General features: G+C 31.0%; 3 protein-coding genes across 5 annotated transcripts in view; 1 reads left to right on the top strand and 2 right to left on the bottom strand.

Moving 5' to 3' along the window:
• Positions 1-341: 341 nt before the first annotated feature.
• LOC112455719 (juvenile hormone acid O-methyltransferase-like) lies at positions 342-3,401 on the bottom strand. Of its 2 annotated transcripts, XM_025017848.1 has the most exons (6): positions 3,386-3,401; positions 2,902-3,200; positions 2,645-2,816; positions 1,006-1,138; positions 731-878; positions 342-630 (listed from the first exon to the last, which is right to left on the bottom strand). In XM_025017848.1, exons 2-6 carry the CDS (start codon positions 3,086-3,088, stop codon positions 449-451), a joined length of 822 nt encoding a protein of 273 aa, XP_024873616.1. In that variant the 5' UTR covers positions 3,089-3,200; positions 3,386-3,401; the 3' UTR covers positions 342-448. The 2 variants fall into 2 exon arrangements, with proteins under 2 accessions (XP_024873616.1, XP_024873605.1); XM_025017837.1 differs by lacking the exon at positions 3,386-3,401 and having other exon boundaries at positions 2,902-3,271.
• A 5,171-nt stretch (positions 3,402-8,572) lies between these two features.
• Positions 8,573-17,963, bottom strand: LOC112455696 (trypsin 3A1-like). Of its 2 annotated transcripts, XM_025017803.1 has the most exons (8): positions 17,829-17,963; positions 16,944-17,109; positions 16,004-16,163; positions 15,694-15,899; positions 14,924-15,147; positions 14,294-14,351; positions 8,835-9,044; positions 8,573-8,748 (listed from the first exon to the last, which is right to left on the bottom strand). In XM_025017803.1, exons 1-8 carry the CDS (start codon positions 17,904-17,906, stop codon positions 8,573-8,575), a joined length of 1,278 nt encoding a protein of 425 aa, XP_024873571.1. In that variant the 5' UTR covers positions 17,907-17,963. The 2 variants fall into 2 exon arrangements, with proteins under 2 accessions (XP_024873571.1, XP_024873562.1); XM_025017794.1 differs by lacking the exons at positions 8,573-8,748; positions 8,835-9,044 and adding an exon at positions 13,399-13,669.
• Positions 17,964-21,948: 3,985 nt separating this feature from the next.
• LOC112455709 (trypsin-1-like) overlaps positions 21,949-23,712 on the top strand; it is a 3,591-nt gene continuing 1,827 nt past the window's right edge. The window contains exons 1-2 of the mRNA XM_025017813.1: positions 21,949-22,017; positions 22,455-22,632. Of these exons, the coding sequence (XP_024873581.1) occupies positions 21,949-22,017; positions 22,455-22,632 (247 nt within the window). The remainder of the gene's footprint in view (positions 22,018-22,454; positions 22,633-23,712) is intronic.

Genomic DNA, 23,712 nt, shown 5'->3' with positions numbered 1-23,712 from the left:
TTTTTTTTTTATAAGATCATCTTCTAAGAGACACGATATATAGTGTCTCACGCCAAGTATACGCGCAGCGAGACCGCACCGTGTATCTTTACGCGATTTTAATTTATATAACTTTTTATATTAGTTATTATAATTTTTTATTTATAAATATAAGTTCTATTGTACATAATTACTGACAATACAAAATGTCCTTTCTAAGAAACTGGTATTACCCACGGTATGTAATTATTTTATCTGCTGCAAGTAAATTGATTTCAGATGCATATATCAATCTAGATAAAAGATGTGGAATAAATTAGTAACTATTTATTAATTAATAATTATTTATTAATTATAGTATCTGATAATACAAGTATCTGATGATACAAGAACTAGTGCTACAAAAATTCTGTCTTCTAGTTTTTTTATTATATGACTGCATATATGTTTACGCAATTGTTATAGATTATTATATCTTTTGTGCGTAAACTACTAATACTTCATATAAATCCAATGTAAGTTCCTGATTATTATATATTGATTTATAGTCAATTTTTTTTTTTAGAAATTCACATGTAAGTGTATTCTTGAATTCTTCCATCAGATTTTGTGGCATGTCTTCAAGAAATGTTAAGAGGGATATTATCGAGTCTGTTAAAATAATATACGTATGATTATAAAATTAACGTATACATACTTTATAATAATGTTTTAAAATTATTACTTCTTGCATATTTTTACTATGACTTACTCAAAAACTGTCTCAATTTTTCTTCAGAATAGCTCGCATCCCGAAGACTGCAATGGTGAATTGTAAATCCGACACTTTGAAGTAATTCTTTTAAGTCTTTGCGAGCATTATTTGACCCATGAAACGGAAAAATGTTTTTCATCGTATCCTATATAAACATCAAAATAATAATTAACAATGTATAGTGCAAGAGTAATAAAATAACAAAACATGTATTAGAAATAAATAATGAGAAAGCAAATGAAATATTAATTAAAATTTAATAATATATTTACCGGTATATATTGCGCAAAGCGGATGTTTTGCTCCAAAATTTTGTAAACTTCACACAGATCATGAGATGCTATTATATATAAAAGTATAGTTCCATTGGGTCGTAGCATTTGATACATATTCCTAAAGGCTTGTCTGTTAAATAAAACAAATAAATGTATAAATTAATTTAAAAAAAACTATACTTTTATTAAAATATTTTTTAATATATCAGGACATTTTTTAATGAAATTATATAAAAACATATAATATATTTATATATTTTGTATTTTTATGTCTATTGCTCGTTTTTCAAATTATGCTATCTATATATATATATATATATATATATATATATATAATAGAATGTCTGTATGTCTGTTCTCACTCTTAAACTATTCGACCGAATTTTTACCAAAAGTATATAAAATAGGGGTAGAATTTTCCGGGGAGTGTTATAGAGTGTATAGTTTTTTGTTACCGATCTTTTTGGGAACCGGTATCCAAAATTTTTTCAATTATTCGGGAAATAATTGATCGAATCTTAAAGAATTGTATCTAAAACAGGGATAGAATTTCTCGGGGAGTGCTATAAAGTATATAATTTTTCGTTACCGATCTTTTTGAAAATCGGTTACGAAATTTTTCCAATTTTTCGGGAAATAATTGAGTGAATCTTAAAAAATTGTATACGACGGAATTGAACTTTATTTGATAAGAAAGTGATATTTTTCAATTTATAGCTTTTTGTGGATTGGTGTGTATGTATGTTTGCTTAATTATTCATTCATTAGTGGACTAAATTTTAAAGTGGAATACATGAGATAGGGGTAGAATGTTCCGTGGAGTGCCATCATGTGTATAGTTTTTTGTTACCGATTTTCTGGAAGCCAATTTTTCTAATTTTTTTAATTTTTCAGGAAATAATTGACCGAATCTTAAAGAATTATACATGAAACAGGGGTAGAATTTTCCGGGGAATGCTTTTACATTAATCTACCGATTTATCGATTTAGTTAAAACTGGTTTTATTAATTTTTCAAGGATGGGTTTAATTGCCACGACGTGTATTATTTTTTGAAAACAATTTATTTTTTTTAAAACCGGTTCAAAAATTTAATTAATTTTTCGAGGATATAAAGGATTCTTTGCAAATGAATATAAAGGATTCCTGATAAGCAATTGCCTGATAAAGGAATTTTTTTGATTAAGGTAGCTGTATCGCGACAGTATTAGTCAAAAATAATGGTCCCACTGCAATACGATAATGTACGGAAAACTCTACTTATCTGTGTAAAACTTTTGACTGAGCTTGCACTGTTTTTACTGTTTTCACTCGCGTCAGTAATGTTAGTATACCATCGAGATTAACTCGCGACGCTCGCGTTAGTATGCTATCGAGGTTATTTTGAATAAATAGAAGAAATAGAAGAAGAAACCCGGGTAATTAGCTAGTTATATTATATTATGGAAATGTGTCATATTATATAAATTCAACGGAACACTTGTTCTGTTCAAAAAGTGAAGCACACATGCACAATATGATTGCAAGAAAAAATTAATTTACACTTGTTTAAAAAATTTAAAAAGCCTTAATAAAAGGCTTGTTTATCAATAAGGGAAATACATTTTAGCCTTAATTATATTTTATATATTGCTTACCGAATGTCATTGCACCATTGCAAAGTGTGAAACGAAAATATATGATCAAATTCAGAAATATATTTCTTAGGTAAATTTTTAGTTTGAATATCCAATACTTCAAAGTGGAGCCGTTTTTCATCGCTAAGTGTTTTATTCGCATATTTGATCATGCTTTCCGAAATATCCGTACCTTCACGAAACGCGAAATCAGAGAATTAAATAATTACTATAATGTTGATTTGTTATTACATTTCTATAATTTATTATTCTCTTACCAATTATTTGTGCATTTGAATCAAGACTTGGTAACAAAAAATCTTTTGTTATATCTCCAGGACCACAACCAACGTCCATACACTTTCCACATATACCCTTTAAATTTTCACTAAACTCTTCGATTATAGGCAATATTTTACACTTTTGTACTTTGTTAGATGTACTGTAGTCTCTTGGACTTCCCATCTTTGACTTTCCCCACTTCTGTGCAGCACTGTGGTTTAATGTGCAATGTGCTGCGGTGATATCTGAGCAAGCTTATATACTTCACGGTATCAAGTAGGCATGCTCAAGAATTCTTTTTATGATAAACTAACAATAAGTACAGGCTTTTCTGAATAAATCAAATAGGAAATAGTGAGAGAGGCAATCGGGGCCACGCTTATTAATTATTAATTATTGATTGCGCAATAATTACCACGCCTGGCTCCGATTGCCTTTCACTATCCCCTATTTGATTTAATCAGAATAGCCTATACTTACAAGCTTGTTAGTTTATCAAGAGACACGGTAGTGTCTCGCGCCAAGTATACGCAGAGCGAGACCGACCGTGACTCTTTTACGCGACGCGACGGGTTGCGAGTACCCGAGATGTTGAGATCTCGATAACTCGAGTGAACGGATCATTATTATTACACGCAGGCTGAAAAATGCATTATTTTGTAATTTTCATGTATATTAATTTTGTTTACACGCTGAAGATGACACAAAGAAAGTGTCGAAACGTCCGAATATGTATTAACTAATATATTTTATCTTATTGACTATATATTGATTTCGCAATAATTATTGCGCGTGGCTCCGATTGCCTCTCTCCCTATTGAATTTTGTTTATCTTTCAGGAAATTAAGGATTCACGTCAAATGAAATCATATCTTTTTAAGACTCGTCTTAAAAAAAAAGTTACGAAAAAGGCGCTAAATACACACGCTTGTTGGAATATTATTGAACATATGAAAAATACTGTTATACATAAAAATGATTGGACAATATTATTGTATTCTCTAAAATCTTTGGAAGAAGCTATTGCGTATATTAAATTTAACTCTTTGCAAAAAAACTGTTGAATATTCTATCTACAAAAGGTTTCAGAATATTAGAAAATAACGTTAAATAAGAATAAATCTTTGAAAAAAACTGTCGTATATTCTATACATTAAAGAACAAAGGTTGTATATTTTAAATAAATGAGAAGCCTAGTAAGATACGAAATAATATATTCGTAAACCAAAAAAAATGAAACAACTCTTTCACTCTTTTTGCGGAGAAACACACGATCGGTCTCGCTGTTGCATGAATTTTGTGCGAGACGTGTGACCGTGTTTTTTTCATTAAAAAGTAAGATGAGAGAAGAAGATAAGATTGGTTGAAGTAAAGGATTTTGTTCAAGATAAGATAAGATAAGGGTAATTATGCATAAAAAGACCCCACTTGCCAATGACCTGGACCTTGACATATGTTGTCAAGGTCATCCTCTTGAGTGACCTTCAGAAGTTTTTAGCCGGCGGTCGTTATTCGTTAAAAAGTTATTAACAAAAAAAGTTTCAAAAATATAGCATTTGAGTATTTTGAGTATCGAGAGGCATAAACGACCAATATTACGTCTTTTTTTTTAAGTAGAGAATATCTCGTTTCGCGTGAAAGTTGCTGCTTTATCAAAACACAACATTTAAAGCAATAAATTGTTGATAAATTAAACTCTTTTTGTTAAAGCAGAGAATACTTTATTTCGCGAGAAGTCGCTGCGAGAACATCGTAGGGCTACGTCAACTGTCCTTCGTTGAATACTTTAAAGACGTAGAACAAGTGAGATAGTGCCATGAAATAGTGACAATTGAGATTTGTAGTTCTACGTAGTTGGTTGCGGCACAGTTGCTACTGTGTCTTTTTGATTTTTTAAATGTATAATTTCATAAACATGGATGTTTTTAATTTATAAATTTGACTAAAGACACTGGGTCTTCCTTCATCCTTGCTACGGGCCATTAATCGCATGAGACATGTGTACTATACTTAAATCTTATATGTAATACAAATATCGTGTAAGACAGATGTCGCAGTCGCGCAAGTGTGCGGGTATTTAAGATAAACAATGCATTTCATACGCTTCAAGAGATATATATTTTACAAGATATTTATCGCACGTCGCTCTGGTATGCAGTTCGCCTAAAATAAGTAGTATGCATATGTCTTACATGATTAATCTTTATTTAACAAATCGTCGCACGATGTCCCGTATATATAGTGCAAGGATGAAGGGAGACCCAGTGTTTTTAGTTAAATTTATAATACCAGTCGAAAAACATTCATGTTTATGGAATTATACATTGCATGGAAATCCATTGCAAGTTCTTTTGACACCATTGCAGAACTATGATGCACATTACGGAAATTCTATAGTACGCAATATCTTCTTTTTCTCTTTCTTTATCTCAAAAACCAGTTAAGCCATAACGTTTTTTTCGCTTACAGAACTCATTGCAACAGTACTACGACAAATGATAAATGTCTTATCGCTGTGTGCAGCAAAATTGTCTTACGTCTAAACGTGTAACGTCTGTATGAAATATCTGGCGAATTCACGTACACGCCCTTATAAACAAATCTGTAAAGACACTAAAAATGCTAAACTATATTAGAATTCACACAAAAATAATACAAAAGTACAAAACAAATACAATATTGAAAAAAAGTTTTCTACTTATTTTACTACAGGACCTCTGTCACACCTATCGGTAGCGTATCACTGGTTTGACAAGTAGTGACACAAACCATAATCTATGTGCTTAAAGAGCAAGTTTCTAGAACTGATAGTAGCGTAGTTATAACCAATGATCCAATGTGCCCCTTGAGCCACTGTGCCCCAAGCTCTCCTATCTTTACGCAATTTTAATTTACATCAATTTTTATATTAGTTATTATAATTTTTGATTTATAAATAAGTTCTGTTGTACATAATTACTGAATACAAAATATGTCCTTTCTGAGAAACCGGTATTACCCGCGGTATGTAATTATTTTATCTACTGCAATAAGTAATTATACGTGTATCATTTATGAATCAGTACTTATATTGTTTTAACGTTTTTTAAATATAAAAATCCAGTTTGATAAGTTACACAGATCTTATTTATAAATCAACCCAATACTTTAGAAATATATAATACATAAATTAAATTTTACATTTGGATAAATCATATTATAAAGTTTTTTGTCAAACAATATGTAAGAAATTCTCACACACATACAAATGCACATTGTGATTATCGTGTATAAAAAGTTTTATATTTTAAAATTTAATTTCAAATGCATATATCAATCTAGATATAAGATGTGGAATAAATTATTAGATAACTATTTATTAATTAATAATTATTTATTAATCATAAGTATCTGTTAATGCAATTAGTGCTACAAAAATTTTAATGTCATCTATAGATTTTTTATTATATGACTGCATATATGTTTATGCAATTGTTACAGACTACTATATCTTTTGTGCATAAACTAATAACTTTTTATATAAATCTAATGTAAGCCGTTTATTAATTTGTTGACATTTTCACGAGTCTAATGACATATTATAATATTAAATAGCTTTTATCCTTGTACATTATTTTACTTACATAACAATGTACGCATACGATTAAGTACCTATATTTTTACTAAAATTTATGTTTACATAATTAAAGTAATTATTTCAAAGTATGAATTTACAATTAATTTTGCAATTTTTTTCTGATAAGATTATTTTCTAAGAGACACGATATATAATGTCTCGCGCCAAATATACGCGCAGCAAGATCGCACCGTGTATCTTTACGCAATTTTAATTTACATAAATTTTTATATTAGTTATTATAATTTTTTATTCATAAATATAAGTTCTATTGTACATAATTATTGACAATACAAAATGTCCTTTCTAAGAAACTGGTATTACCCACGGTATGTAATCATTTTATTTGCTGCAAGTAATTTGATTTCAGATGCATATATCAATCTAGATAAAAGATGTGGAATAAATTATTAACTATTTATTAATTAATAATTATTTATTAATCATAGTATCTGATGATACAAGAACTAGTGCTACAAAAATTCTGTCTTCTAGTTTTTTTATTATAGGACTGCATATATGTTTACGCAATTGTTATAGATTATTATATCTTTTGTGCGTAAACTACTAATACTTTATATAAATCCAATGTAAGTTCCTGATTATTATATATTGATTTATATTTAATTTTTCTTCTTACATATTCATTTATAAATGTATTCTTGAATTCTTCCATCAGATCTTGTGGCATGTCTTCAAGAAATGTTAAGAGGGATATTATCGAGTCTGTTAAAATAATATACGTATGATTATAAAATTAACGTATACATAATTTATAATAATGTTTTAAAATTATTACTTCTTGCATATTTTTACTATGACTTACCTAAAAACTGTCTCAATTTTTCTTCACAATAGCTCGTCTCCCGAAGACTGCAATGGTGAATTGTAAATCCGATACTTTGAAGTAATTCTTTTAAGTCTTTGCGAGCATCGTTTGAATCTTGAAACGGAGAAATGTTTTTCATTATATCCTATGTAAACATAAAAATAATAATTAACCATTTATAGTGCAAAAATTACAAAGTAATAAAGCATGTAATAAAAATAAATAATGAGAAAGCAAATCAAATATCAATTAAAATTTGAAAATATGTATACCGGTATATATTGTGCGAAGCGGATGTCCCGCTCCAAAATTCTGAGAACTTCATATACATCATGAGATGCTACTATATACAAAAGTATAGTTCCATTGGGTTGTAACATTTGATATATATTCTTAAAGGCTTGTCTGTTAAATAAAGCAAATAAATGTAATTAATTTTATTAAAACGCGTACTTTTATTAAAATACTAGCTGGTTACCCGGGCTTCCCGAGAGTCGTTTTTCTTCAAACGACTTCATTTGTGTTTTAATATCCTTAATCGAAAAAAATTCCTTTATCAGTTCGAATACCAATTCCCCAAAAAATCGGTAACGAAAAACTATACAGTTTATGGCACTCCCTGGGAAATTCTACCCCTATTTTGTATACAATTTTTTAAGATTCGGTCAATTAATTCCCGAAAAATTGGAAAAATTTCGGATACCGGTTCTAAAAAAAATCGATAACGAACAACTATACACTCTATAACACTCCCCGGAAAATTCTACCCCTATTTTATATACTTTTGGTAAATATTCGGTCGAATAGTTTAAGAGTGTATAAAGAACATACATACATACATACAGACATTCTATTTTATATATGTAGATTTGTTAATAGTATATTTTTTAAATGCATTTTTCTAAAAAACATGTGATATATTCATATATTTTTCACTTTTATGTGTATTTCTCGTTTTTTCAAATTATGCTATTATATTATCATATATTATAGAAATGTGTGTGTGAAGAAATATTATGAACAAAAAAGACGTCAAAATGTAAAATAATATTGTGCATAAATTTAAAACACTTGTTTTATTCAAAAAGTGAAGCACACATGCACAATACGTTTGCAAGAAAAAATTAATTTACATTGTTTAAAAAGTTTAGTAATAAGGCTTTTTTATCAACAAGGGTTGAAATACATTTTAGTTTTAATTATATTTTATATAATATCTTGCTTACCGAATGTCATTGCACCATTGCAAAGTGTGAAACGAAAATATATGATTAAATTCAGAAATATATTTCTCAGGTAGATTTTTAGTTTGAATATCCAATACTTCGAAGTGGAGACGTTTTTTGTCATTAAATGTTTTATTCGCATATTTGATCATGCTCTCCGAAATATCCGTACCTTCACGAAATGCGAAATTAGTGAATTAAATAATTATTTATAATGTTGATTTGCTTTTACATTTCTATAATTTATTATTCTTTTACCAATTATTTGTACATCTGAGCCAAGATTTGGCAACAAAAAATCTTTTGTTATATCTCCAGGACCACAACCAATGTCCATACACTTTCCACGTACATCCTTTAAATCTTCACTAAACTCGTCGATTAGAGGCAATATTTTAGACTTTTGTAGTTTGTTAGATGCAATGTAGTCTTTTGGACTTCCCATCTCTGACTTTCCCCACTTCACCACTGTGGTTTAATGTGCAATGTGCTGCGGTGATATCTGAGCAAGCTTATATACTTCACGGTATCAAGTGGGGATGCCCAAGAACTTTGTTTTCCGGGAAATTAAGAACTCACGTCAAATGAAATCATATAACGTGACTCATTTTTTTTTAAAGATACAAAAAAGGGATCAAGAAACATTATTGCATATGAAAAATACTGTCATACATAAAAATGATTGGACAAAATTATTGTATACTTTAAATCCCTGTAAGAAGCTATTGTATATATTAAATTTAACTTTTTGCAAAAAAACTGTTATAAATGTAATAAATAAAAAAAAACTGTAATAAATCTTTGAAAAAACTGTTGTTTATTTTATATATTAAAGAACAAAAGTTGTATATTTTAAATAAATGAAAAGCTTAGTAAGATACGAAATAATATATTCGTATAAACCAAAAAGAAAGAAATAATTTTTTCACTCTTTTTGCAGAGAAACACATGATCAGCCTCGCTGTTGCATAAACTTTTGGCGCGAGGTGATCGTGTTTCTTGGGTTGCATTCGGGGAGTGCATTATTAGCGTTATTGCATCATTCTATCCTTATCGCTTATTAGGTGTAAAACAAGGATAGAATAAGCGAATGGCGCTAATAGTGCGCAAGATAAAATAAGACCGTTATGCCATTCATGCTGCATTTTTTTGCACTTTGTCTTCTCTTGTCTTACTTTGTGATTAAGGCTAAATTCGGGGTTGCGCGCTATTAGCGCTATTTGCTTATTCTATCCTTGTTTTACACCTAATGAGCGATAAAGATAGAATGATGCAATAGCACTGATAGCGCACTCCCCGAATGCAACCCAAGAGACACGATTATCTCGCGCCAAGTTCATGCAACAGCGAGACCGATCGTGTATCCGCAAAAAGAGTGAAAAGAGAGTTCTCTTATTCTTTTCGATTTACGAATATAGGTACTATACCGTATTTTACCAGGTTCCTTATTTTATGTTTAAAATATACAACTTTCGTTCTTTAAGTGCTGATCTACAACCTTGCTTTCCTTTTAAGCTTTAAGCCGTAAGAAATTGACCAATCACAGTCGAGTATTCTCCTCACATTCCAGTGTGCAACTTCAACATCACGAGAAAAGTTTACCTGGGCATGTTCGGCCAGGCGGAGAGGCTGTCGTACCATTTAAGGTTGAAGAAGTACAGCGTTCTAGAGATGGCGTTCTCCTCGGTGGAGGATTTCTACAACGTCTTCAAGGGTTCGTGCTATTTGATCTGCTGCAGCTGCGAGAAGTTGTTCTCGGAGACCGATGACTTCTTCAACCATTTTTGCTACCCGGTTATGGAACAGGACGCGACCGTTGCCGTCGCTTTAATGTGCACCATATGCAGACAGACCGGCACACATGCGAGTACCTGTAATTTCACGCTGTCGGACACGGATAAGAAATCACAGTCGAGTATTCTCCTCACATTCCACTGTGATTGGTCAATTTTTTACGGCTTAAATACCCTTTAAAACAAGGTTGTAGATCAGCACTAATGTTTAAAGTATACAACAGTTTCTTTCAAGATTTTATAAGATATTTATCGCACGTCGCTCGGGTATGCAGCCCGCCTAAAATAAGTAGCATATACATGTCTCATGTGATTAGATTTTATTTAACAAATCGTCCCGCGCAATGTCCCATAGTGCAAGGATGAAGGGAGACCCAGTGTTAATTAAATTTATAAAAGCAATTGAAGAACATGTTTATGGAATTCATGTTTATATATTAAGAGAGTACAGCAAGAATGTGACATTATGGGCCTTGCGTGGAAATCCGTTGCAAGCTCTTTTGACACCATTGCAGAACTATGATGCACATTATGAAAATTCTAGAGATGTACCCAATATTTTCGTTTTCTTTATCTCATAAATAAGCCGTAACTACGTTTTATTTACTTAAAAAATTTATCACGACTGTACTACAACAAATGATAAAATAACACTTTGATGTGCAGAAAAATTGTCTCACGATATGTATTGCATGTCGCTCTGGTATGCGCGACCCGCCTTAAAGATATTGTATGTTATATTTATATAACATATGAAGTGAAAACATATAAGGTATAAAGTGATAAATAAACAAGTATATACATATTTGGTATAATATTCATATAACATGGTGTTGTTACGCAATGGCTACGTTTACACCCTGAATTTAGGCCGCGGCCTATATTTCAAATTTGACCTAAATTATTTAGGCCGCCTGCTGTAAACACTTGATAGGCGACCGGAACTGGCTTCAGGTTAAGCCGCGTATTTTAGTGACCCGACCTGAAATAGGCCCGTTATCATTTGCGATGTAACGCGCGATCATGCGCGACGCGTCTGAAAAGCTTTTATTTGCTTGTTCGGATTCGCTGCAATTCAGGGCGACCCCAAATACGATCCCGTCAATTTTTAGGTCTATTTCGGTGTAAACGAATGATGACTAGACCTACTTGGCTGCGTTCGGGGAGCGCGCTATTAGCGCTATTTGCTTATTCTATCCTTGTTTTACACCTGATGAGCGATAAAGATAGAACGATGCAATAGCGCTAATAGCGCGCTCCCCGAACGCAGCCAATATATGTCAAACCGTGATCAGGTCGCTGGGTGTAAACGTAGCCAATAATGATAATATTCGAGAACTTTTATTATAATGTGAATAAGAACTATTTTATTATATAGTAAAAGTTTCTTTACAAATAATTTTTAGAATTGTAGTAAACCACTGTAATAAACACTTGTAGTAAAGAAGATGTGTTTTGAAATTTTTAATCTCTCGATAATGATACGACATAACATTTCTTCTCGATAAAGGTAAAAAAAACCTAATATCAAAAAAAATTACAGACGTCACACTGTGATAATCCGATAAGGACAATTAAAAATAGTGAAGTTTGATAACTGCAACTATTTTTTTCTCAGTATAAGGTTATATTTACTAATATTATAGCAATAATAACTATAAAATAGTAACCCCTACATTAAGGAGGTTCTACAGATAATGGATGTATCTAAAAATTGGAAAAAACTTTATGGACGTATAAATTGAGATGCGAAAAAAGTGCTCGAAAAATTTTAGCATCGGTTACCGTGTAAAAATTTGCAAAAATGAATTTTGAAATCACAGTTTTTAACATAAGCTACATATGGCAGAGGGGCTCTTGGAGACAGGAAACGAGATATTAATTATATAAAGGCGACCTACCAAAGATTCAAAAAACGGAGCTCTTATAGATCTTAATCTAACCTTTTCAGAAATATCGAGAAAAACAAGGGTTATCGCGTAAAATTTTGTGATATTGGCTATTGAAACAGGCCATATCACAGTTCACGTAGCGTGCTTCGAATAACAAGGGAGATTTGGCAATGTCGCAGCGACTGCACCCGCGCGAAAAGTGTACAGCCAGTACAGCGTACAGCACCACAGTATGACAGCACCTCAAACTTAAGCACCTAACGTTTACGAGCGCTTACGGAGAAGTACTCGCTCTAGAATTATGTGAAATTGTGAAATAACCACGGTCATATGAGCAGAACTGTCAAGTTCGCGACGTTACCACATTTTCTTCCATTATAAGCCGCCAGAGTCAAAGCAGCACTTACACGATATTTTTAATTATTCCTCGCTTCGACTAATATGGGTATGATATAAGCTCTAACGTCATCAAAATTCACGAAAATATTTTATGAATACTTAGAATCGACGAATTTGAAGATTTTCTCTTCATCTCTCAACTGACTAGAGAGTACCTGTAGAACCTCCTTAAAAGGAGCATGTGCAATTTAGAGCTCCTACATTAAATTGTTTTACAGGTTTTTTTATTTAAATAGAGTTATATAAGATAAGAAGAAGAGGAAAGGAGGGGAGCGAACATACAAGATGTCTTTTGAACTAAATACTATTTTAAAATACATTATTTGTAATTCTGACACTTTTATGTACAATACATTGAAGAAATAAAAATTAATTACGTTTTCCTTACTACACATTTTCTAACTTTACAAGACATTTGTAGCACAATTAATATCGCAGTACATAAATATTTTATTATATACATTGGACTAGATGCATGTAACATTATATATATTTATATATATATATATGTGTGTGTGTGTGTGTATGTATATTAATAGTTATAATAAATTAATAGCACGAAAATGTACAATAATGTATTGTGATTATTCTATAGAAAAATAGCTGGACATAATTTTTATATGTTTATACAGTATCTAATACGAAAAACTTGTAAAATATAAAGACATTTTTAGACATATAAGATAAATTACATATTTATAATTAAACTGAAGTATGAAATTAAAAGAACGACAACATTTTATTCTCTATTATTTTCTATTCCTTTCGTAAACTTAATGATCAAATAAATATTGAAATAAAATTACACTTACTATTCTTCTGACAATTACATCCGCGCGATACATATCAACATAACAATAGGTAACAAATTTATTTTATTGTCGATGTGGTGGAGGACAAACACATTCGTCATCTAAGTGATCTTTAAGCCATCCGATGTAATTCGTCAATTTAGTAAATATTCCAGGAAAATTGGGTCTTCCACATCCACGTCCCCAAGAAACGATACCTGAATAAATGGAAAAACATACTTATATTATATATATAATAATAAAGGCTCATAAGATTAGAAATCAATCGTAGAAAAATGGAGCCGTAACAAGATGTTGGTGTTCATATATTCTATACTTAAGTAAAAAATTAATTTAAATAAATAATTGTAATGTACACGCTGTACATATACATGCACTCCAACTTAGTAGACCGCGCCTATTATTTGTCGGACTTGAAACTCCTTGTTATTTTTTTTATAGAAAGGCTCATAAGATTAGAAATAAATTGTAGAAAAATGGAACGTGGAGCCGTAACAAAGTGTTTCAAGTCCGACAAATAATCGGTGCGCAGTCTAGTTGGAATACATGTATATGTACAGCGTGTACATTACAATTCGTTAATTCTTTACTTAAGTACAGAATATATGAACACCAACACCTTGTTACGGTTCCACGCTTTATTTTTCTACGATTGACTTATATTATACTTTATTTAGCTGTTATATCAGAGAAATGCATTTCTCTGTTTAAATATAAAAAAAAAATTATTTTAATTTTAAAATTAAATTTAAAAAATTTAAAGTTACAAGTAAAATAAGATTTTAGTTTATTATTACCTACTACTATACATTTATACATACCTACTACTTCGAGCTGTCCATAAATTCCTTTAACATGTAAAGGGCCACCGCTATCGCCCTTAAAATAAAAATAAAAATAAAAATAAAAATATATATATACACTGAGAAAAAAAAATTTCTGCATTTTAGTAAATATCAGTTTGCATACAACTGTGACTCCATTTACTAAAATAAAGAAAATTTTTTTTTTTTTAGAATATGTGTATTCACTGAGAAAAAATGTACTAATAAAGAGGAAAATTTTCTTTATTTTAGTAAATGGAGTCACAGTTGTATGCAAACTAATATTTACTAAAATGCAGAAATTTTTTTTCCAGTGTAGAAACACAGAGTAATATAAAAAAAGTGATATATTTAATTTTTTGAAATTGGATTTAAATTATAGTTTACTGTATTGATAGTTAATACAATAATGAGATAACAAAATTGAGCTACATATTAATTTATGTACAATATTGAATATTTTAGAATTTCTATTAATAAAAACTTAAAGACAATAATCTTTTGCTAATATTACAAATAATTTACACACACACACATACGCATGTATATTTTTCTTCATGAATATAGTATTTCTTATCAAAAAATATCAATTATTTATATTTATTTTGAACTCTGGCTAACACTTACGAAACAAGCGTCCCGTCCTTCTACCGCTCCCTCCGGATGTATTATGTAGCCGGCACAAAACATATTTTCGGTGATGCGATTTTTCGCGTATCCAGCTTGATCGCATTCCTCTTGCGATAAGATTGGCAGATTAACCTTTCGTAATTCGTCACTTACCGGCTTAGTCTCCCCTGTTCGACCCCATCCGACTACGGTAGCGATGGCTCCGGTGTAATCAATCACGTCTGTAATTTTATAATTCTAATATCTTCTATGGCCGATTGCATCAACATGGATTCTATTGGAACAGAACTCGTTATCTAAATTTTTAAGCGTTATCTTAAGCGTTATCTAAAATTTCAACTTGAATTTAGAGACGTATGATAAATTCAAAACTTATTCAATGAAGATTTTTAACAATGAGTGTGTTCCGATATTCACTGCCAGTATTGAAAATCTATAGTATACGTGACGCAAACTATAGATTTTCAGTACTGGTAGTGGTAGTGAATATCGGAACTCGGAACACATGGGATATAGCGATATTTATATGTATATATTGAATATTATATTGCAGATTATTAATATCGTAATTTAGATATGATTCACAAATAAACATATAAAATGGCAATACATGTAGATACTCACATGCACACACATACTTGTACGTAATAGTTTATAATGTATTATTTCAATCAATGAAACATAAATATTAAATTTTTCTAAAACTGTCTACATATCTTACTGATATTTTAAAAAAGTATATTTTATTAGTATTGGAAATAACTTACTGTCTTCTGGTAAACATGCTGTTCGTACAATGCCATTCACAGATACGGGTTCATCCATCTCTATGATTGCAATATCATTATTAAAAGTGTAACTATGGAAATTTTCGTGAATGACTGCCGATTTAATACGTCGAACTATAGCATTGCTGCCTACTGAGGATCGATCGCTATCCATCAAAACAAGTTTAATAGTTCTAATGTCAAATCTAAAAATTATTTTAACAATGTAAGTATGTTATAACTCTGGAATTAAATATGTATAATCCGCAAACTTATAATTATTTGCGATTTGTAATTGCTTCACACGTACCCTTGCAAACAGTGAGCCGCAGTAAGTATATGCTTTCGTGATATTATACTTCCAGCACAGTAAAATGTCCCTTTTTTACTCATGCTTACTAACCAGGGATAATCATAAACGCTGGTCACATTGCCGCCAACAATTCTCGTCTTTCTCCCAAGCCCGCAAACTGTAACGCATTAATACAAGCGTATAATTTGACTAACCAATAATCAATATGATTGAAGCAAGGTTATTCGACATGCTTTCTAATTATTCACAATAAATTAAGTTTGCGCACTATTGAAAAGAATTATTAACCTCATTTAGTCATATTCATCAGGTGTACTTTTTAATATTTCCAAATTTACATAGTGAAACAAGATTACGAAAAAAAAAAATTATTATTTAATCTATGCAAATCGTAACATTATGTGTAAAATTGTGCAAAGAAGAAAATGGCATAATTTTACTTCCATACAATTATAAATAATTTTGTAACACTATTATGTGTAGAATATGTGTTCTATTTATACATTTATTATATTTATAGCTAGTTCCATTAATTTACATTTAAAGAATATTAAATCGCAGTTATTACACTTTTATGCATATATATAAAAAATAAATATATGTATTATATTATTTATTTTAGTAGGAATAAATTATTATACATGTATATTTTTCTATCAATTGAGATTAAAATATGCATGATTGTTTGCATCTATTATTGCTACAATGGCTGCGTTTGGAAACTTCACTCGAATGCACACCAGCATCGTTCTGTCTTTGTTACTTACTAAAAATTGAACAAGGACAGAACGACGCTAGTGTGCACCCGAATGAAGTTTCCGAATGTAGCCAATATAAGAATGTAAAAAATTTAAGATTTTTATAATGGTCTTGCAATGTTTCTTGCATAGATTCCCAAATGATGATCAGGTACATTAGCTCAAATGCTTTTATTTACCGCAATCATTGCAAACATTCGGCTTTTTAGAAGGGAACGTAAGCGAATCAAAATCGACATAAGACACCTCATCTATTGTCGGACGATAATCAACTTCAGCATTCGTGATGTTATAGTGCACTTGAGCATTTGAGGTAGGAAAATTCCGTCTATTGTTCGATAATATCTATAAAGAAAAGATTATATAAATAGATATTTCAACATTATACTAATTCTACATGTTATTTTCTGCAAATTTAGGTAATAAGACTGATCGATGTATAATTGACATTAAAAAAGGCTATGAAAAAACCCGTGTGTATATACATGATTATTTCTCTATTAGGAAATTATTGTACAAAAATATTTTTTAACGATATTTTGTGCATAACATTTTCGAAAAGAAATGCATTATTTTTGAACTGTTTGTGTTTTTGCAGAAATTTAGAGAAAACATAAAAATAAGATATATTAAAAAGCAATATTAAAAGATATTAAATAAAATATATTAAAGAACCTTAAATAACCTATTCTTTATTAATGATTAAGCAAGTAGTTTTTAAATTATTTTTTAATTAATTTGACTGACATAATACATAAATATATAACACGTAGTACATCAATATATAAAGCTTGAGATACTTGATATAATTATAAAAAGAATATAATTAAAAATTAATGATTTGTTCAAACTAATTATGTTAATATATGTTATATGTTAACATCTTGTTACGTTATACGTTAATATCTTTTTGACTCTTATTGACTCTTATATTATGGTTCTGTCAAGTTGTTTAAATGTAAATTTAGACTAATGAAAACGGGATATTATATTATTGCTACTTTTATTAGCGTCTTCTCGATCATAAACGTAAGCCATCTATATAATTGATTATTTAAACTTACCACACGAGGCAATGCATAACAGCAGCCCAGGCATAAAAATAGCACAAAAATGTATCTCGTTCTTGCGTAACCGTCCATGCCGTGCGGTTGCCGGTAAGTAATCCGTGCCAATCGGTAAACTTGTTTCGTCGCGAAATTTCGGGCCCGCGCACGTGCTTACATCCGTAGCGTGAAAAGTCTAAAGGTATCTCGGTCGTTTTGCCGTTTTATAGTAAATTATAACTAACGAAAAAGCCCAGCCGCGTGTCTCGGGTGGGGATCGTCAACCTTGAGTGGTGCGTTTGCATTGGCAGATGTTGCATGTGACAGCCTTTAAATCACCCGGGCGGTCGGTGTACGCGCCCGTTGTCTCACCTGCACAAGTACCGCCGCAGGTACGAGCACAATGAGAGTTTGCGCGCGTACGTACAAGCGCGACGGCTTATGGCGCAATCGACCATCCGGCCACCACGAACGTCCAATGTCAACCCGGTCCACCTCCTCTCGCAGCGACCCTTCATTTCAGGGATCCACCGAGACTGGATCAATGTCAATTTCGTCAGCGAATGAACGCGAATGCCACCGCGCCCCATGGCCGTTCCGATTCATTGTTGCGGTATGATAACTACGACGACAGTGTCAGCAATAATGACGACGACAACGTTGATGATGATAATGATGGTGATTTTGATAGGTGGTGATAAATCATCTTGATAAATTTCACGAGCAAAGTAATTAATTGCAAGAATTTCGCTCGTTATGCCACACGCAAAGAGTCGCTGAAATATCGAATTTTTATTTTTGTTATTATTATTCCGTAAGACACGTTCTTCGAATACATATTTATGAAATTGGTTGCACTTTTCTTTCTCGAAGAAAGTGATTTGCGATGTGATCTTCACGTGCGAGCGTCTGGTGTGAAGACTAATCGTTATTATGCACGGCTGAAACCATCTTCTGATGTGGTATGCGTACGATAATAAACTCAGTGGTCAGTCAAATATGTATGCTAAGAGAAGTAATCAGGGAAGTAATTAAAAAAAATTCATTAGTTTATAAATCTGTTATACTATATGATACAATTTTATAACGTGAATTATGTCATGAAAGAGTAAATAGTGTTGTGATAATTATTTTGAATTAAATATGACTGATATAAACATATTATATTGAAAGTTTCTCTAGAAGTTTCTAATATTTGCAGTTAGAATAAAAAATGTGACGAGTCCGCAATCAAATAAAACGTTTGCGGCTTCTTAGAAGTTCCTAATATTTGCTAAACATCATAGGATGCTATTGCGGTTATAGTAACCAGGGTCAGTGTAATAATGATTTGTCCTTGTCATCAATTTCATTGAGCTAGAACAAATCTATGACATGAAAGGAAGAAGTTTATACAATTTCCTCGGACTATTAAGATTGCGGTTACAAATCATAAAAATGTGATGAGTCCGTGAGCTAATAAAACGTTTGCGGCTTTTCAAGGATTTCTAGTCATCTGGAATAAGGGCTATATAGAGATTTGTGCAACAAACACCTGATTTGCAATGTAAAAATGCATACAAAAAGATTTTCAATTAACAGTGCAATTTTTACAACATGAATAAAACTGAACTGATTCCGCATTGTTTATTTATATTCACACGTTTTCAAGGCGGGTAACACATCATATTTTGTAATTTGACTTACAGATAATTTTATTTTTACTTATGTGTGTCGCAAGTTACATGGCTCGCGTATAATCATTAGTCAATGTGAATCAATGCAGTGGAATCCGAGGCGAAGCCCAAATAACAAATAACACGTTTGTAAATTATTAAAGAATCGAACTGTTTAATTACGCTGAACTCGTTAAATTTTCGAGAATTATAATCATTTCTTTTCTTGTTAACTAACAGATATAGGCTGCGGTCCTTCTTTCTTCATTGAAAGAAAAGAGAAGAGGAATGCTTCGAAGCATTTGTAGCGTCAAGTGGACCGCAGCCATACACATACATGATACGCGCGCGATAAGAGTATACCTCGAATTTAACTTTTTATCTTGCATTTTTTATTTATCTTGCTTGTCATATGTATACAAAATATTTTAGGAAACTGGGTCGGACCCATATCTTTGAGATAATTAGAGATGAAAAAGAACGTTAAAGTAAATTTTTAAATATTTTCTAAGATATTAGCTATGTTGACGTGCATGAAAATTACGTTTATATTTAAAATCGCAATTTTAAAATATGTATACGATTTTAAAATTGCAATTGAATATGTAGCGTGACATTATTAATATTCTTAACGGTATAAGAATTCTTTGACTATAACTGGCAATTTAATTAAAAAGTTAACACGACGTTTCGACTCTAAATCGCATCCTTTTCACACTCATTGTGTTGTCCGTTACCGAGGAGTGCAGACGTGTCTCCTGACACAATCGATTTTTACTTTTTTAATATTTGACCATGTTCTATCTCTTTACAACGCATAAGCATTCATTATATCTGACATGCAGGCACATTGTCGTGACGAATAAATTGCTCTGTAAGAATATTTATACACTTGAAAAGGACTCGAATTAGAGTCAAAACGTCGTGTTGACTTTTTAATTAAATTGCCAGTTATAGTCAAAGAATTCTTATACCGTTATTTATCCACTGGCGAATAAAATTTTCCTCATTGATTAATATTCTTGTATAAATACTTTTTCTTCTCTAATACTTTTCCCGTGTATGTATGTGTGCGCGCTTGTATATGTGTGTTATTTAATTAACCAACTTAATATAATCAGAAAGAATTTGCCTTTTTTATCACATCTTAATGGTTTTTGGGGCTTTTCTTTTATCTTTGCTACCTTAAACTCTGCTTAGAAATTACGTGTAATCGACCTTTAATATTATCTGTGACACTAAATTTGTGCCTGCGAAGAGATTACATCGCAGATTTAATCTAACCCTGAAGATAAATGAAAATAAAGCAAGGCTTCTGATAAAGTTAGACGTACATCGAGACAATAAGGTAATGCGTCTCGCCCGCATGAGGGTCTCGTTACCTATATACCTTGACCCACTGTCACGGGTTACAGGTGGTGTACAATCTGTTGCCCTGCCGCGCATCTTATCTTGTTTGTTCAGCAATAATCGAAGTTATGATAAATCGGATCAGACGGAGCAGTGCCGATAAAGATAAAGACAGGAACCTGCCAAACGAACTGTCGTTTTTCATGTCACTTGGAATATTATGGATGTATCACTTTATACAACATGACAAACGCTTATATCATAATGCTAAAGATTTGTAAAAGCGTATCTTTAAATCAGAATGCACAAATTGCAATGAGACTCATTAAACTTTCAAATATACGACTTCGAAAGTAAGATGTATAATGTATGACTCTCTATTCATATGGTAATATAAATTTAATCGTGTACGTACAAAAAACACTAATTTTTATAATACTGTATTTAAAAACTGTTTTTTAACATATTTAATTTGTCCTATATAATTTACAATTACTACATTTTATTTTATCTGTAAAAATGCATTGACAATTCCATAACAGAATTCTTGTCTAATGTATTTATGTCTCTTAAAACATTCATTACAAATAATATGCTTATTTTATAATAAAATACAAGAAATTTTGATAAAAAATAAAAATTAATTTTTAAAAATATATGTAGTAATTTTATTTTTCAAAAACAATTTACAAAAAATATTTAAAAAGAATTTAAAAAAAATTTTATCTTTGAAAAGCTTATATATTTTGTGTTTTTTATTCTTTATAAATTACTTTTAATTGGGACATTCGCTTCTGCCCTTTTTTTATTCTGAGAAGAGAAATCACGGGAGAAAGAGGAAAAGGAATTATCTGAGTAAGAGATACACCGTCTTTAGCGAACTTTAGCAGATCTCTTACATGCTTACGACATTTATTTGCGGTGAATTTACCGCTAGCCTAAATTTTCACTTCTGCTACCGGCTTGTCCACTATTCCGTATAAATAAAGACGTGACACCGAATCGACGGCTTGTGTGAAAGTATATACTGCCTCAGCAGGAAGTGTGGTGGATCAGCTCGGTTTGATACTTACTTCTCAGTGCACAGTAGGAAACAACACACAGCGGTGCGAGATTTTGAAGTGCAAGAAATAATGCTGTTTCGGTTTATATTGTTATTAACACTTGTCGCAGTCGCAATAACAGTCGCCGTTGATAATGAGGTATCGTCGATGTGTAAATAGTGTAGTGTTTTCGCACATTTACTACCATTTATCAATAAAGCATTTCTTAAACTAATTTATTGAACAATAAAAAACACAGATATATATAAAAACGAACTATATAGAGAAATTTGCATAGAAATTTTCAAATTTATAATATTTTCTTCGCAATTTATTTGCTAATTAAAAAAGAATGAATTATTCTTACATGAATAATTTATTAAATACCGTCTTTTTTACATATTTTTTACATTTAGTATTAAATATTTTAATAATAAACTCATATATATTTTGCATTAAAATATACACTTTTATACAAATGCAATTAATAGGTGCAATAAATCTAAAAAGTTTTGTATCTTTTATTGGTGTGTGACACTCCTGTGTAATACAACTATTACAATCTATAATATAAAACAATATGTTTTAAATAACAGTTGCAGTCAAACTTTACTATACGTGTGGAGGAAGAAAACTCGAATAGCACAAGTGGAATTAACAATGATAAAGGATTCTGGGAATGGTTGTTCGGTTCGGTGGCACCATATCCACCATATCCACAATATCCACCAACAGTCGTAGAACCACCACAACCAAAGAATTGTACCAAATGCAGTATGTTTGCATATATTTTTTTAATTTACTATCATATTAAATCCTAGATTAATTATATAATGTACAATGTATCTAAATTAATTAAATTAAATTTTATTTTTGAAATAATCTTTAAGTTAATATAATAATGAATTTCTCAATTTTATCTATTATAAGTTATTGTAGTATGAATAAAAAAATACGAAATTTATTTTATTAATTGTGTTACTACTGTTATCAGAAATATTATTAATTTTAATTGTATATTATTAGTTGATTGATTGATATTTAACAAAAGGAAGTTTATATAGCGTATATATATATATGTTACGGGCAATTTGATTAATCCGGACATTATGCATAATTTCCGCTTCTTTCGGGACATTTGAATAATAAAAACAAAAATGTTCAAATTAATCAAACTGACCGGTCATTATGCATGATGCCCACAGACAAGTGGGAAATGTGATTAACATATTAAAATATCTTTCTAAAAAGAATGGCAGTCTGTCTATAATTTCAACTTTCTTACTTACAATGAGTTCATGCACTAAAATATTTTATATTTTGTGTTTAAACATAATTTATAATAGACAAATTAATAAATTATTTGATAAATGTGCAGAATAGTGGCCTTCTCACCGATTTTGTTGAACTTAGGCTTAATCGACGCGTTTTTGCACAAAACGACCGAATCTGGCAGAAAAAAGTGTCGCTCTGCCCCGCGAAGCGAGATATAGGTTAGTGACGCGCTTTAAACAGTTAAATACTTTTAAAGCGCGTCACTAACAAGCCTCTTGCATAATAGGCGATAGCGATAGCGATACCGACAGCGACAAGGTTGCCAACAAAGCTATACCTTTGTTCGCAACTTTGTCGCTGTCGCTATTGCTACCACTATCGCTTATTGTGCAAGGGGCTTAAGATTGCCGGAAAAATGAACTAAAATGAGATGATTTATCAAAATGACCATTTAGCATTGGGAAATATGCATAATGACCGGAAAATTTGATTAATTCTTTTCTATTAATCATATTGACCGAACAAATTGGGAATTATGCATAATGCCCGGCCATTATCAAATTGCCCGTAATATACATA

The sequence above is a fragment of the Temnothorax curvispinosus genome, unplaced genomic scaffold (genome assembly GCF_003070985.1).
Source record: "Temnothorax curvispinosus isolate PA1 unplaced genomic scaffold, ASM307098v1 QBEX01000525.1, whole genome shotgun sequence".
NCBI lineage: Eukaryota > Metazoa > Arthropoda > Insecta > Hymenoptera > Formicidae > Temnothorax > Temnothorax curvispinosus.
Note: the sequence above shows the minus strand (reverse complement) of the source record. Positions and strands in the feature narration are given on the sequence as shown.